The sequence below is a fragment of the Dendropsophus ebraccatus genome, chromosome 4 (assembly GCF_027789765.1).
Source record: "Dendropsophus ebraccatus isolate aDenEbr1 chromosome 4, aDenEbr1.pat, whole genome shotgun sequence".
NCBI lineage: Eukaryota > Metazoa > Chordata > Amphibia > Anura > Hylidae > Dendropsophus > Dendropsophus ebraccatus.
In genome coordinates this window covers 91271967-91289714 of record NC_091457.1, presented here as the reverse complement: position 1 = coordinate 91289714, position 17748 = coordinate 91271967, and the positions used below count along the sequence as shown (strand labels likewise).

Genomic DNA, 17748 nt, shown 5'->3' with positions numbered 1-17748 from the left:
GCCCACATGGACATTCTAACAGGTAGATAACATAAGTAGAACAGAAGAATAGAGCAAGTAAATGTAAATGTACAGTTTGGTTGTTCCGCAGGTCTGCAGGTAAATATTTGCATTAAACTCAAATATATTATGTTGTAAGATGAAACAAATACTTTTTAGGATGAAATTCCTTTGTTTGGCTGGCATCAAAGGGTCACCACTAATGACATTATTAATGACGGAGCTCCCTTTTTCATTTGTGATGTTGCTGTATAATGCAGCAACATTCATAGTCACCAATGTAAATGATGGATCCCAAGAGATATCTTTCAAGTTGTTTATAAGGCTAGCTGAATCACGTAGATAGGAATTAAGATTGATGACATATTTCTGTAGCAATACATCCACATATTGTGATAAATTGCTAGTTAGAGAGTTAATACCTGCTATAATGGGCCTTACTGAGGGATTGGTAGTGCTATTGTAGAGTTGGGGTAAATGGTAGTATATGAGTAGTGACAGGTTAGGTATTTTTAGGAGTTTTTTTCTGTTAGTATCCCTTCCATGTAGGCATCATCTACCAAAGAAAAACCTGCCGTGTGTGAAACCAGCATTAATGTGCAGCCATAACCCTAACAGGATGATGTTAGCTTGAGCCACATCCTACTTTCACATGGCCCTTATAATTTGCTTCAATGGTATGTAAACACTTGTTCTCAGTCAGGTATGTCGCTGTTACAGGTATGTCTGTTAGGGTGAATTCACACCATGATTTGCAGACATGTTACATGTATATGTCGGCATTTTGTCATAATGCCATCAGCAGTTTTGTAGCAGTTTTCCTTTAAAGCAGAATGGTTTGTAAAGAATGAAATGCAGTTTCTTTTTCACCTTCTAAAGAGATTCTGTTTTACAGGAAGCTCTCTTGCTGTAATAGATCTTTTGTATCAGTTTGCATGTGTCTGTAATCTGGTCCTTTTTTATTTTGCCTTTTTTCAGCTAACATCTGGCCACTGGTGTTTTTGCAAAAAAACAAAACAAAAAAACAACAAAAAACTAAACGCCATAGCATATATATTGGCGTTTTCCAAGATTTTAAGGCAGTGTGAAGCCATCCTAAAGAAAAGCATACAATACCAGAGGAGTGGTGCAGTGCTTTTGTTCTAGGGACTGATGAAGGTCATAACAGTCAGACCTCTTCTCATCAGAGACTGGTGGTATATACTCTAGTAATATAGCATGTTAATACTGTGAAAACCCCCAGTAACAGAGTATTGTGCTTTCAGTTCCCGGTTGCCCCCGCAGAAAATTCACTTTCATTATCCTAATCCATTAGTCTGCTCCTCTGTTCATGTTTTTCTTGCTATTCCAGGAGACATGAAATGCGTCACTTTAAAATTACAATTTCTCCTGAGCAGAAAACAACCTTATATTGCAGGTCACCACTGGCCATGAGGATGTATTTAAGTGGTGTTGTAATATCAAAATGGCTTTTCATTGTAACTTTGCAAAAATCGCAGCACTAAGTGGAATATGGCACTCAGTATGAGTACAGCCTACAGGCAGGATTACCTAGATGAACATTGCACGGCTCAGACTCTGGGCTCCTGCAAAGTTGACTTCACAGATATGAGTGCTAAAGGTATCTATACTCTGGACATGGCTTATATTTCAGTTCTTATAAGATTCTAGGAATGTGGGGTGACAAACAAGATTGCTGCTATCACTTTTTATTGAGGGAGTCCTTAGCTTTTTTTATTCTTATACTTTGCAAAAATTAGCAAATATATTTTGGCAACTAAACATTCCTCCTGTATTTCTGTAAAACAGTACATCTGAACAAGCTAATGCAGAATGTATGTTGGAGGCTCAGTGGTATCATTAGAATGGGGTCACCTTACCACTGACAAGTGGCCGAAACATCACAGTCGCAAAAAATCCATCCTGAAGGTTGTTTTTAAGAACTGTGTAGTTGTGATGAAGTTAGCGTGATAAGGTGATTTCCTATTGTGTGACCAGGAGTCGCTGTGTAGCCTCAGCCTAATAGGATGTGGGATATGGGTGATGTCAGTTAGTTCCTATGGATTTATAACCATGTGCTTTCTGCTAACATATTAACGTGATACTGTTTGTACACTGGAACATAACATAACTTCTGTGCAGGGTTTATCTTTTTTTCTATGTGTATGGTTTTATGCATTTTAGGTGTTTTTATAACCATTTATAAAAATCGATCCAAAAATATGTTCAGCAGCACTAGAAAGAATACAGTATGCGGGTGCATGTCTCACCAAACCGGACCCAGGTTCGTATCGGATATCCAGTGAAGATGGAGACCGCACTTCCAAAAGAATTCACACTTTATTCACACCAGATGCATCTGGTGTGAATTCTTTTGGAAGTGCGGTCTCCATCTTCACTGTGGACAATTATAAAAATCGGATATATTGTACATGGTGGTATTTTAGGGGAATTACTCCTTTCAATAAGATAGCTATATCTTTTTCTAGAAAAGCTGTATTACTAATCATATGGCCACCATTGGGGATTTTCAGAGCTTACTCTGGCTACTGAATTGCACATCTGCATTGTTAGGCAGCGATATATCTCTTTCTCCCATATGAGTCTGGAAAAGCTGGTTGTCATTCAACTTTCCCAGAATCCATAAACAAGAATGGAATTTTGAGTGTCTTAAGCAGACATTTCAAGGATTTGTACTTATTTCTGGGATTTGCTTCACGATGATGTGGTAAAAATAATGTTTTATATCATCCCCCAGCCACAGTTACATTCATTTCCTGAAATGTGTCCTTGTCATTTTATATTTGTAAGCATGAAATCTGAATCTCTCCATGGCAGAGACTTGAGACGTCATGGGACATCAGCCTGGCCGGGATAAAAACCTCCCTGCACAATAATCACGGGCCGGCAGGATGCTTTTTGTCAGATTACTTGAAAATGCATAATGTCTGGCGCCCTTTCCAGCCTGACTCTCAGGGCCTGTCAATAAAGGAAGCCTCTTTTCAGGCAGAATCCAAGTAATGCTGACAGGATCATCCCTATAGTGTCTGTGCAGCTCTCACTGACACACAGTGCCTACCTGCCAGGCACAAGGTTAGAAGATACACCTACAGCTTTCTGTGCATCTATAACTCATAAAGATTTCTGATGGCTGCTAATAAAGCTGCTGGATTAATGTGTAATATGTTTTTACCACTCATTGACAGGAATTGTTGACCCATGTATGCTGCTTCTCTAGTATGCAAAAGTAGCAATTTTGCAAGTCTTGTTTGTGCAAAAAATTTACTTTTTGCACCTCCCTGCTGCCCAACCATTAATCTCTAGAATCTAATCCTCTGAGAGTTAAAGCTAATCTTGCACCAACCTTACATATATGCACTTTTTGGTGTGTGCAGATTGGTGCTGCCACACTGTATCCAGCGATATCCCCCCAGACATATGCCTATAAATCTAAATATACAAATGACGTAGTCTGGCACAATGGAGATGGTCCCAGCTCCCCAGTGCACCACTTTCTCTGCCCTTTATTATACCACCTAATAAATATGCAAGAGGCTGAATCAGTGAGGTTGTTCCTGGCCAATAGCATAATCATTAGACAGACAGGGAAAGCGATGAACTGGGATTTTTGGGCATATGGAATTTTCAAAAGTGCATCACAATGGCGCCGATTTGCACATACCAAAAATTCCATGTGTGCAAGGTTGGTGCTAGGTTCACTTTAAACAGATCCAAAGTGCAAGGTAAAATTCATGAAGCCAGAAGTACAAATTTGTAAGCTCAGAAAAGGTTGTCTAGGCTTGATAAACCCTCAGCTGTGGGACTAAAGACTGTACAGGCTGATTCACCGACAACAGATTGCATATCCCAAATCAACTTGCTCCCTGCATAATAATAGTGGTATAAACTAGATTTGTGACTGTAAATGATGGAGTTATTTTTATTACTAGATGTAGCCTTTTGGATATAGTCATGTTAAGGAAAAAGTAACAACACAAGCACTATCCTCACACTAAACAGCACCTTGTGCATTAGTCCAAGAACCAGGTGACATTCTTACTGTAGGTGGTGCTGAGCATTAACAGCATTAAAGGGTGCTGACTGCTGTTTTGTGCCACTGTGCTTCCGCGTAGGCCTGAAACACCCATTAGTCATTGTCTTCAGGTGTATGCTGTCACTACTATCAGGATAAAACATTTTTTATTCAGAGTGAGAGCCGCAACTTAAAACTTCATGAACAGTAGATAGTCTGTACCCTATTCATCCTAGGTTTCCACTGATCTCAGATTTCCATACGAGGGATTACAGTGTTTTTTTTCTGTTATAAAGCTCCAAATACTCTGGATTTTTAATCCTTAATGGTGCGTTCACACCTACAGGATCTGCAGCAGATTTTCTGCATCAGATTTCATTTAAATAACTGAACACAGCATCAAATCTGCTGCAGATCTGCTTCAGATCCTGTAGGTGTGAACGCACCCTAACACAGCCATAATAGCAGGTAGGTCATCACTGGTATATGCTGACTGTAGTGCATCCAGCAGCTGCTTCAGGGTGCATGGACGAGGATCCATAGAGAAAAGTGGTCCCATAAATGCTCAATTGGGTTCATGTCTAGGAAATTAGGGGAAGGGTAGTACTTGAAAATCTTAAACATGCTCTTCTAACCAATGTTGGAGATTTCTAGCTATGTGACATGTTGGATTTTCTTGCTGGAAGATCCCATCTGCCCCAGGGAAGACAATTAGCATGTATGGGTGGACAGGATTGCAAGGATGGATTCATATCTCAACTTGTTTGAGAGAGCCTGCTTTAAAGCCTCATATGCAGTAGGGTTCTGTGAACTGCTTTTTTAGGCATATGTCTGCTAGCCTTGTTCCTATTGGTGGCAAGCACGTCAGTCTGTCCTCACACACCTTCATAGTTAACATTTGTCTTACACATCAATGCTCCATTGTTTCTTTTTCAACTCTGATAAAATCACATTTTTCTACTCATGAGAGCAATAAGGGATATGTGTGTAGACAGCCTATTGTACGATGTATATATCCACTGAGCCATGTCACATGCAACTTCCTTCATAAGCTACGCAAATTTTAACATTGAAGTATTAATAATAATAATAATAATGTGCCCTGGCTGTGTATTGCACCTCAATGAATAAATCCACGTTCAGGAAGCTCCAAAACTCCCCCTAGCAATGAGTGCAGGCATCCAGAAATTTGGAGTTCTGTATCAGACTGCTTGACTGCGATAAGACTGAGTTTAAAGCAGAAGCAGGTGAAATGTTGAAAAAATATATATTTCACATTTAAAATTCATGTGGCTAAATACAAACTGTTCTGCCATACATTTACTGGCCATGCAGCTAACTAGCTGCATGTGAACCTAGCCTAAAGATATGATGCAAAATGAATTAGAATGGAGTTGTGAAAAGATGAGTGTACTGTAATCCCTATGCAGCCACTAACTTTCCCTAGTGAGGGGATAACACTCCTCTGTGGCTGACTTCACATTTCCTTGAGGGATATTTATTTAGATCTTAAAACTAAAAAAGGAGTTGGAAACGTTTCCCCGGATCATGAATTACAGTAAATAAATTCGTTATATTACAAATATCGCCCCGGAACAGCAATTAGTATAAAACCAAGAAATAAAAAGACGGCAAGAAATGTAAATCTCTCCTCCAAGCCTCTTTATTTCATTATTCAGTGAAGTCGTAAAAACACTAATTGGCTCGGCTGCAGACATTTGCTGTGAACGTGAGCAGGGGGTATTGGGTAAATTATTGACTGCCGAGGACATAGGGCGCCTGAATGAATGAAGTTCTCATTCGCAGAGTACAAAACATTTAATATAAATACACACACTCTTCTGGCCTATAGAACCAGTGCAACACCGATGGTATGAAAATGGTAGGCCTGCAAAAACTGCTAAATAAATTGTCCCTCTTTAAATATAGGGAAATCACACTAGGAGTTTCATGTATCACCTCCAAAGCTGCATTGCAAATATGCTTGGAAAAAAAAAAAAAAGTTGTCACTGAACTCCTGCAATGCACTGGTGTGTGGCAACAAAAAGCAGAATAGCTAAATTCAGCTGTGGATGAGAAAGGAGTATAAAGCTGAATGTATCCACATCAGTATACAGATCCACACTATGTAATGTAATAATTTTATTGGAGTTTTCCTTTGAGAACAGTGTCTATTTTTGCTAATAGTAATTAGTTCTCTAAACCTCAAGAAACTATAGAGTAAATGAGTAGGAAAATATTGTATTCATATAAGTAAATCTACTATGTAATATATAACTGCAGACTATAAACAAAAGGGCACAAAGACAATAGGCTCACCAAGCTTAGTGCAGCCTTATAACTACACATAGGTCATCCTGAGTCTTTATCTTATTCGCTAGTGAATAATCTTAGATAGAGGGGCAGCATTAGGGTCCATTTACACAGAAAGATTAACTTGACAGATTATCTGCCAAAGATTTGAAGCCAAAGCCAGGAATGGATTTGAAAAGAGGAGAAATGTCAGGCTTTCCTTTATGACCTGGTCTCTGTTTATAGTCTGTTCCTGGCTTTGGCTTCAAATCTTTGGCAGATAATCTGTCAGATAATCTTTCTGTATAAATGGACCCTAAGCCACTAATTGTAAAATCATCTGCTTATAATAATGTAGCAGCATTATAAGAACATTGACTGACATGTCTTTTTAGACACTGGGGATATATCTCTGCCAAAAAAAAAAAATGGAATCAGCACACTTAAAAGCATGGTCACCGCAAATATAATGTCGCAATTTTTGCCATTGGCTGTATATGACATAGCGTTTATGGAGGTTTCTGTCTCTCCTATTACTTATCCAATTGAGAAACAACCTTTGTGGTTGATAACTGTGAACAGTTTATATTTAACTGCACAGGAAATTAGTATGTTTACAGTAAAATAAATAGCAAAAAAAGAAACTGAGTTTTGTAGCCTGGTTTGGTTTTAACTTATCCTCCTCCTGATCACTGTAATCCATCAGTAATGATGCTAATGAGCCCTTCCTCTTGCTCAATGTGTCTGTCTTATGGCAATTATTATATAGGACACAGTGTAGATCCCAGTACCATAAAGGAGGCTGAATCTAACCCAGGTAACAGCTGAATTGTATGTTAGAGTTTCACTTTAAAGAGGTTTACTGAAAAATAAAGCTTAATCAGTATACAGTATGAATTAAGTTCTGCAATCTTCACCATACTTTGTGTGTTCAACTTTTTTTTTTTTTTACCATTTTTCAAGCTACAATATTTGCTGTTGGTGACTCAAAAATATGGTGAAAACCTGTACAAACCCAATACCTCTCACAGGTAAGGCTAGGTTCACATCTGTATCAGAGGATCTGTTAGGAGACTGTCGAGCATCCTGAACAACAACAAAAAAAAGTGGAGTAGGCTGTGATATTTTGTTTGGTACAATTTTAGATGCCATGATGGAAACACAAGGGACCTATTAAAGTAATGAGTTTTGTTGGGTGCTGGTGCTGTCCAGGATGCAGGGGTTTTGTCAGGCTTGTTATTGTATTTGTTTGGCTCCTATCATGGATCAGAACAGTGGAAAACAAATAGGTGTAGTGTGAACCTAGCCTAATGGTTTGCTACAGTTGTTTCAATCTTACACCATATTCTGTGCGATGAACACATCAGCAGCACAAATCTCTCCTGATAGTTTGGATAACAGACTGATACATTTACATGCACTAATGCTATGTAATAGAATGCAATACCTGAGCTTTGAGGAATTATCAGCTATGTACTAGTGTTTAGACAATATTTCCAGTAGCCAACAAAAAGCTGAAGTCTTGAAAATAGTGAAATTACACAATGCATTATAAAGTTGAAGAACAATAAACAATGATGACCCCTAATTTGTCTAAAACCAGTTTCCTGATGTCAAATCTGCTGAGATGGCGTATGCTTTGATGGCCGAACAGGGACAGTTTCCAGTTTCTTTATTTAAATCAATGCAAAACAGTGGCAAGATAGAAGCCAAGCCTCTGCTACACTGGCACGAGTCACTAAGCACAGGGCGCCACGAGTCAGGTGATAAATGCAGGAGCCATGCTCGCCGCTTGTCACAGGTGAACATCTTTAGCTGACGTTGCACGGGTCATCGGTGTTTGGCCTGACTTCAGCTTCCAGCAGCATGTTCATGACAGCTTTCGTCAGGTAGCTACAGGTTCCTCTCTTGCCCAGCGGGGGAGTATTATAGAAAGTGGACATGTCATCCTGGAAAGAGAACACAGAGCATTTGCAGGATTACAGAAAGCCTCTGGGACCACTTCTCATCATCTGCTTGTTTGTATAACAATATTTGCTGCAGTGCTGCCCCAGCATGTACGGCTGTAGAATGCACAAGGGGCGACAAGATAGAGGAGGAGGGGAACACTTCAGAAAATGTTATCTATTTATGAAGCAATAGAAATTATGGGCTTCACCATGAAAAATGTGATTAAAGGGGTAAATGCAGCTTAATACTTGTATAATTAAACCTTCTGTGACTAATATACTTTGTGTTATAATTCCTTAACACTGCCATGATATCTGCAGCTGTTAACAAATATATATCCAGAATTTATATCCAGAAGCTTTAAAGGAGAAGTCCGGAGAATTAAAAAGAAATTCTGTCAGCTGGCAGAGGCGAAAATATCAATCACTACTTACTAATTTCACCACTCTGGAACTCCCATTGAGCTCTGGGATCTCCTTGGACGGCAATGTCACAACCCGGTTGATGGACTGCCAACTCAGCCAGACAGCGACTAGAGCGGTACATAGCCGCAGTCACTTATTGGCTGATGGGGCAATCGATCAGCCAGGTCGGGTATTTTATCCTGATTTCCAATGTGGTCACAACTCGCGGGGAAAATACCTGACCCGGCTAATGGATTGCCACATCACCCAATCGGTGACTGCAGACGGGGGTCCCGGAGCATGTGATGTGATGCTTTGCGGGCACAGGGAGAGGAAAGTAGTGATTGTTTATTATGTTGCCCCCTGCCGGCTGACAAATTTTTAAAATCAACTGACTTTTCCTTTAAATAATTCTCACTAATAAGGTCCAATCTGGACAATGCTCTGTGAGATAAACTTGGACATGTAGAGAAGAGTGTTCTCATTTCATTGACAACATACAAGCATCTTATATGAACCCTCCAGCTATACTATACTATTTTAGCCCCCCCAAATGCACCTCTTCCCTTCATATTACATATGCCCCCATGACTCCTTTACTTCTACATTACACCTCTTCACTTCCATATTATGTACTTCCCACCACCATAATGGTAAGTTTTCCTGATGCAGTTTTGAATTCGAAACCAGGAATGTATTATAAATGAAGTATTGCATTTACAGTTATACATGTAGGGCTTGTCAAATTAAACATTTTTGCAAATACATTCATTTAGCAAACTTGCGTCCTTCTCCCTAATATGCTATCCTATATTACATAACCCCCTATAAATTACACCCTTTCTAGATTTATACCATATACCCCCCTCCTCCTGATAATGTTAACTTATCATGTGGGCTGCCTGTCCTGCTGCATATTCACATTATGCAGTGGGACAGTAACAGTGCCGCAGCCGCTGTTCACTCAGCCATGGCAGAGGGCCGGTGGCAGGCAGCGCAGCTATGCTCTGGCCCTTTGCTGAATGCTCAAACTTAAACGATGCAGCTCCCTGACTGACTGCCATTGGCTCGCCTCTCTACTAGTCAATCTTGTAGCTGCAGGCACTATTATGCCTCGGGCCACAAAAGGGCAGCTCTTGTGACATCACTTGTGTGCTTTCAGAGCTGGGAAGAGCAGGGAACGCTGATGGATTGCAACGGATCCAGTTTATTTTTTATTCAATTTTCATGTAACAGGGGAATGATTATAGGGGGAGGGAGTGCCTACACGTGTGTGTGTGTGGGGGGGGGGTGATGGGGTGGGGGTCTGGTGATTGTCTATAGGGGAGGGGCTTTCTACAGGGAGATTGATTACAGGAGAGCGGGCTTACTACAGAGGGACTGTCTACAAGGGAGGGGGCTTACAACAGGGTGGATTGTCTGCAGTAGGGGGGGGCCTAATTTAAGGGGATTGTCTACAGGGGAGGGGACTAACTACAGGGTGATTGTCTACAGGGGAGGGGGCTTATTACATGGTTATTGTTACAGGGGCAGGAGTACAATTTGGAGGCACATATTGGGCATAACTGCTTATATGGGGAGCATAGAGGGGGCACTGTTACTGTACAATACACATGGAGAGTTTGTATAGTAAGGAGGATGAGGCTGGAGTGAGGAGCCTTAAATGTTCGTCTTGCAGATATTGGAGAGACAGGGCATCACCAGGAGAAGTTTTAATGATGACTGGGCCAGATGAAAAAGAAAAGGGAAAACAAACAACTTCAACTAGCAAAAGTAGCCAATGTCCAAAAGTGTGCAATCCATGTAGGGAAGACATCCCCTGTGAGTCACTTGATGCAACTGCACTATAATTACTTATAAGGTCAGCAGGAGCTGTATACAGCTGGATCTACCTGTATACGGTCACTGCTGAGGGAGAATATTGCTCTTTATATAGTGGATTTTATTCGGTAAAAATAAAGTGGTAGGATTCAGTCACTGTATGGTGATAACACAGTGTAGTGATCATGATGTGACGGTATAGCATGTCTTGTGTTTACTGGTATTATTGGTAATATTTGTCTTTATATAGTGGATTTTCTTCAGTGACAGTATAATGGTATTAGTCATTATGTGGTGATAATGGTAGTGGTGTTGGGGTGGTGGTATTATCTGTCCTGTTAATACTGGTATTATTGGTAATATTTGTTTTTATGTAGTGAATTTTATTTAGTATTGTGTGGTGGTTAATGGCAGTAGTCATAGCGTGGAGGTATAGGTATTTGTATACTGGCATTAATATTCAAATTGGTCTCTGTTTTCTGGGTTTGCTCAGTAACGGTGTGGTGGTAACATGTATAGTGATATTATTTGCTTCTTGTATACTGGGATAGATAGGTAGATAGATAATGTCAATGGAACTGTGCTGTACTACCAGATGCAAACTGAGGACACAGCATGCATTGTGCACTGCTATTTTTTAATGATATGTGGGGGGTGATATGGTATGTGGCCTGCTGGCGTTTGAGTGCCAGGGCTGATTTTTAGTCCTAGCCTGGCCCTGCCCTTTGCATATGGCACTTTTCTTTTTTATACCCCCTCCCTCCACCATCCTTTGTAACTGCAGGATTCGGCCTTATCTGATATGAAGCACTCGAACTGCGATGCTCAGATGACTGGATGGATTTAATTTGATGCGCTCGGCTATGTCTGTGGAGATTACGATCAGGCGTCTTGTGAGGAGAGATGATGACTGTGACCTTCAGCTGGGGTCAATGTCCTGCTTTACCTGTTTTTCTGCTCCTTGAAGGCGGCTCTGGTCACGCTGAAAATCATTAAATGCCTCTTTCACCAGTTTGTCCAAATCAACTTTCTCTTGAAACTCGAACTCTGGGTTTCTTTCCAGGATTACGGAAACAACCATGAGCAGCTAAGGAGAGTGGATGAGAGGTCATGCTTAGTGAATGTGTTTATGGGGTTAGAACAGTGCATTTACTGCAGAAAATATACATATTGGAAAGAAGAAAATGACAAAATACTAACTTTTATATACTAACATTTGTATAACTGACAAATGCATATAATTGTGACTCAGTACAGACCCATAATTCATTAAAGAGGACCTGTCACCCCCGTGCCGGGTCCCGCTTCCTGAGCCAGTCGGGTCACGGAGATTTCAGCGCCCGAAGCCCGGCGCACGTGCTGAGAGATGAGTCCGATGACCAAGAGAATGACGGAGCATCGGACTCCCCATTCATTCTCTATGGGCATCTGACTCTGCTGTCAGCGCGCGCGCCGGGCTTCGGGCGCTGATATCTCCGTGACCCGACTGGCTCGGGAAGCGGGACCCGGCGGGATCACGTGAGTATAGGGAGATCTAACAGGGGGTCGGGAGCCTGTCACCCCGGCACGGGGGGTGACAGGTGTCCTTTAAGTTTTATAGTACTGACTGTAAATAAGATTTGTCACCTCAACAATAATCTGCCGGTATTCAGGCTGTGAGATGTTCTGCAGCATGTCTTCTACTAGAAGAGAGAAGTTCATCTCATACATCGTCATGTCGGACAGAGTGGGTTGCTGTGTGGGAAACAGACTAAGGGTTAAATCTCACAGAATGATAAAGCAGTCAGGAATGTTATTTTACATTCTATGATTAAAGCAGCAGATCAAAGTGTAATATTGTGTAATCTCAACTAAGGGGGATGCATACTATAGGGATGCAAAAAAAGTAAAAACAATTAAAAATAATAATTACCACCACCTCAGAGTTTTTGAAGCTGTGAATTACATGTGATGTCATGTTATACCCCTATGATCTGCACAATCAAGGTAGGTCCCCATCTACAGGCCAATGAAAGATGCTGTAATGTTCATACCTGAGGGAGAAACTTTCCAGCCACTATGATACCACTGGGTGTCCTCTCCAGTATCTGCCACACCCTGTCGTAAAACCCAGATGGATTTCTGTTTAGAGAGCCGTCTATCTGCCTGCGATTCAGCCAACACCTGTACAGGATGAAGAAAGATAAACACTAAATTACACTAATACATCTTAAAAGGTGTAATTTTTTTTAAAAAATCTTAATCTTCCAGTACTTATACGTTGCTGCGTACCCTACAGGAAATAGTGTTGCCTTTCCTGTCTGACACACTGCTCTCTGCTACAACCTCTGTCTGTATCAGGAACTGTCCAGAACAGTAGCAAAGCCCCATAGAAAAAGTCTTCTGCACTGGAGAGTTCCTATCACGGACAGAGGTGGCAGCAGAGAGCACCATACAGACTGGGAAGAATAGCCCAATAGCAGCTGATAAGTACTGAAAGACTTTATATTTTTAAATAGAAGGAATTTACATATCTGTATAATTTTCTGGTACCAGTTTATTTGAAAGCAATTCTTTTCTGGAGTACCCCTTTAAAGGGACATACTATTTACACATAAATGTGCCACAAGGGTCTGTTCTGGGTCCTATTTTTTTTAATATGTTTGTAAGTGACACAGGAGAAAGTTTGGTAGGTAAAGTTTGTCTGTTTGCTGACGACACAAAAGTGTGTAATAGGGTTGATATTCCTGGAGGTGTCAGTAATATGGAAAATGATTTAGCTTTGCTAGATAAGTGGTCCAAACAGTGAAAATTGAAGTTCAACGTTTCCAAATGTAAAATAATGCACTTGGGAAGGAGGAATCCTCTATCCCAGTATCACATCGGCAGTACTGTGTTGGAAAAGACTTCAGAAGAGAAGGATTTAGGGGTAGTGATTTCTGACAGCCTTAAAATGAGTCACCAGTGCAACCAGGCGGTGGGGAAAACAAATCCTATGCTGGGGTGTATAGCTAGAGGTAGGAAGAGGGAGATTGTGATCCCGCTGTACAGAACTCTGGTGAGGCCACATCTGGAATACTGTGTCCAGTTCTGGAGACCTCACCTAAAAAAGGACATTGATAAAATAGAATGGGTCCAAAGACGGGCTACAAAAATGGTGAAGGGTGTGAGGCATAAACCATATCAGGAAAGACTTAAGGATTTGAATCTGTATAGTCTGGAGGAAAGAAGGGAAAGGGGGGACATGATTGAAACCTTTAAGTATGTTAAAGGAGTAAATAAGGGCAGACTAGATGGACCCAGTGGCCTTTTTCTAATCTTCTATGTTTCTAAAAGAGAAGCAAATACATTTTAAAAATCTGACCAGAAAGTTGCACAACACCCCATCTTTTGTCATTTTGGTGTAGCTGCCACTGTATACCTGTGAGGGAGAAAGGCACATGGGATGACGCATGTTTCTTACCTCCCAGACTGCTGAGGCTGCAGAATACAGAGAAGAAGCTGTTTGATCTCACTGGGCGATAGCTGGTAGATGTCCTTCTCCGGCTCCTCCCCGCTGCGGATTTTTAGCTCATATCTCATGGCATGAATTATCCATCTGTAATAGTAGAATTTGACGGTGGAATAAACAGACTAAATATTTGCTCCAACCTCCCACTAAGAGGCACCTTATGCTGGTTATATAGTAATGTAAACATTTATACTGTATACTTTGACAAGGCCTGATGGGAACAGCAGAGTCCAATGAGATACAGCTCTCTCTGACTATGTTCTTCTGTATTCAATTAAATAATAAATAGCAGATTTGCATTAGATTCCATAATTTTTTTTTTGTCACAAATTAAAGGCTGCGAGATACACCCCTAAAATGTGAGCAATCGAGTGTACTCTATTGGAGTATCACCTTTTTGATCATTGGTTTACACTGCATTGCCATACAAGGTTGGTAGCTGCTTCTGCCTGCTGAACAACATGCACACATTTTTAAATATTGAAAAAAATACCAACAGATTGGAAGCTTGCACCCCTTGAAGCCCTGCATTGGGTGCAACATAATGTGATCAGATCTTTCTGGAGTACTTTTTTTAAAAAAAATAAGCAGATTTGGTTTTCAGGACCGTAGCAAAGCAGGGTGTAACAAGGGTGAGACAGCAGGGGGTATGTTACTGCATTACTAGGTAGAATGGACCATGTTCACATTTGGATGCTAGTGTGCCTGACATCTGCCTCCAATTCACCTGGATTGCTGATAGATCTTGCAGCATTCGTATGGCTGCTGTCAGTCTCTGCTGAAGGAATAAGGCTGCCGACAGATCAAACTAATGAGTGCCATTTCTCTAAACTCTTCCCTGCTTCTATGTACAGGCAGTCATCATAGGAGACAGAGTGCTCTCTGCAATTACAACCAATAATGTGATACCTAAGGTGGATGAAAGTTCAGAGCTGTGGGTAATGAATACTACAAGGCTCCTGCTGTGGACTGCAGTGATCACGAAACTTAAGGCCTTTAAGGGTGCATTCGCATGTACAGGATCTGCAGCAGATTTGATGGCGCAGATTTGAAGTTGCAGATTCAAAGCAAATCTGCAGCAGATCCTGTACATGTGAACACACCCTAAAGGGGTATTTCAGTGTCCACAAATGTTACTCTGTGTATGGTAAAAAGTTATAGAATTATCCTTAAGGTTTTAAAGATCTCTGCTTGCTGTCATAAAATAGGATTTTCCTGGTCATGTGGTGGACACACATATACACAACCAATTACCCCAGTGATCTTATACTGTAAGTGCAGTCAGTGTACCATCACATGCAGTGGCTGTGCATTACATAACCCACTGGAAGTAGACATTGAAGGCTCTTATTGATTATTATTCTGAAATGATTTCTCAGTTTTCATCATACAAAGAATAAAACTTAGTTGTGGAAAAACAGAATATAGGACAGGGGCGATCTTGTTTTCCACAAAGACACAGGTCACTCTGCAGTTATCCTGTGACTTTGTGATGGCCAAATGATGCTGTGCGCCCCAATAATTAAAGCCAGGGTTTCTCCTATTGAAAAAAAAAACATAAGGGCCAATGGCATGCTTGTATAAAAGGGTATGCTTGTGTTTGTAAAAAAAAATTTGGATTTTTAGTCATCTGGTGTAAAATGGGATTTTACACAGCACCAGGAAAAAAAGAAATCAATCAATTTGAAAATCAGTAGTAATGTTCCTCAAGAATCTACTGAGGTCTGCACATGTGGGAGGGGGAGATGGAAGGCACTGAAGGGGACAGGAGAGGTGTGAGACCGATTTCTTTAACCTCACAATTTATTATAAGACACTATAAACATTACTAAGATCATGGAAAATATGATTAATGTTCCTATGGTAAAATCTGCAGCTATTTTAATTAAATTTACCAGGAATAACAACTGAAGCAATAAGTGCTTCTGAATCACATGGAAATTTTATTTTCCTTTCTAAGCTAAAGCGGCAAATCAGAGGAAACAAATGTGTCCCGATAAATGTCAGAAACCAAAAACAATAAAAAGCTACATTTTCTTGTTTAGTTACACAGATCATAGCTCTCAGGTCACACATCTGTCACCTGACCTCCCACAATGCTCTGCCCTTTGGCGACAATCATCCAATGAAATAATGATTCTGTTACTTCTGAATTGTATACAGATTGTAATGTACATGAGGCTGTGGCTTGTATAGTTGGAAATAGGTTACAATAGGTTGGGCAGTACTGTAATGATCCTTCCTCTCCTCATGTGAGTGGTATGGCTGGTGAGCATAGGCCATTATAGTAATGGTTCTGTCAAGCGCTTGTTCTATTTCAACCAGAACGACTCAGCAGAAATCAATAAAGAAGCTCTAACTCAAAACCTGAATAGAAAGCGCTGTGCGCAGAGAGGGATCATTGTTCTTGTCAAAGAGGCACCTGGAGAAAATCAGCACCAAAACGAATGTTGAATATTTTCCTGAGAATGCAGGGTTCTGGGAATTGTGCAGTCTTGCCCTACCCCTCATCCGACAGAATTGTCAATGCAATTGAGTATCCTCATTTTTGGTCCCTGGTTCATGATTACCAAAACAAACTGGTAGAGGTCTGCCGTCCCTGCTGCTCCACACCTGCCGGAATTGTTCTCATACAGAAATTACTATATGAAATGTTTACGTAACATTAAGTAACATCACGTAACTGCACAGATAGTGCTTGATGCCTGGCCTAGGGTATGTCCTATACATATGCCAGCACAGAGGAAGACTTCTAGACTTCTTGCAGTTTATTATTTTTTTTCAGAAACAGCACCTCTCCTTTACTCAGTTTGGGTGTGGGGTTTTGTAGCTCAGTTCCATTGAACTGAATGATACAAAGATGTAATACCACACACAACCTGATGACAGGGGTGGTGCTGTTTTTGGAAGAGAGTAGCTGAGCTTTTTCTAATACTGGATAACCCCTTTTATACATTTTACCAGCATTTATACTGTACATTACACCATCAAATGTTCAGCTGTGAGGAGAATGTTTTCTCTACAGGTTTTTCAGTCCCTGGTCAGTTAAAGTTCCAAACCACTGACTGCAAGCAGACTTGTGAACAGAAAATTGCTGAACGTTTAATTATACTGGCAAAACAAACCATTATACTAAGAAAATAGGGATGGGCATCTGTACTTACCCAACACGTATCTTTAACATGCCGCTGAACAGCTGTGGGGTGTTGGAGATGATCCATCCGATGTGAATGACTAGTTCTTGCTGCAGGACAGCCTCCCTGTCATCATACGGGCTGCACTTGCTGTAGATGATATCCTTTATTACCCCTGGGGACAGCGGGTTGGAGATAACTGCTTCCTCATGCCCAAAAACACCAAGGGTGACCTAAAATACACAGTAACAATGGCCATGACAGCCACAGAATAGGCATATCCTATAATTCAAGCATAATGCTTAGACGACTGTCATAGGTGCACATGCAGCAAACTATATGCTGTAACACTTACACCGATTTGTATATTTCTAGTAAATGGATGGTACATTCCTAGGTAGTATACATACTTTATTAACAGATTAGTCTATTAGCTGAACTACCAAAATAAAACACCATTTCATTTCTGATGTATCCTGTGTGATTCCTGCATTTTTCTAATAAAATTTATGTTTAATCGCTATATTTGAAAGTCTGTAAAGACCTAATACTTAAAGGGGTACTCCGGCGAGGGGGCTATTTTGGGATCTGGCCGGGGAGGAGGTGGCTGAGGGAAACGACGTC

The 17748-nt window shown here is 40.7% G+C and overlaps 1 protein-coding gene and 1 long non-coding RNA gene across 4 annotated transcripts in view; one reads left to right on the top strand and one right to left on the bottom strand.

The window, feature by feature from the left end:
* The window catches only part of LOC138788410 (uncharacterized), a 108194-nt gene that overhangs the window by 65833 nt on the left and 24613 nt on the right, over positions 1-17748 (top strand). The window lies entirely within an intron of this gene.
* PHKB (phosphorylase kinase regulatory subunit beta) overlaps positions 7983-17748 on the bottom strand; it is a 143486-nt gene continuing 133720 nt past the window's right edge. For all 3 annotated transcript variants that reach the window (XM_069966248.1, XM_069966247.1, XM_069966246.1), the window contains 6 exons: positions 17155-17357; positions 13943-14077; positions 12534-12663; positions 12127-12234; positions 11447-11587; positions 7983-8274 (listed from right to left, as the gene is read on the bottom strand). In XM_069966248.1, coding sequence (XP_069822349.1) covers positions 8137-8274; positions 11447-11587; positions 12127-12234; positions 12534-12663; positions 13943-14077; positions 17155-17357 — 855 coding nt within the window. In that variant the 3' untranslated portion in view covers positions 7983-8136. The remainder of the gene's footprint in view (positions 8275-11446; positions 11588-12126; positions 12235-12533; positions 12664-13942; positions 14078-17154; positions 17358-17748) is intronic.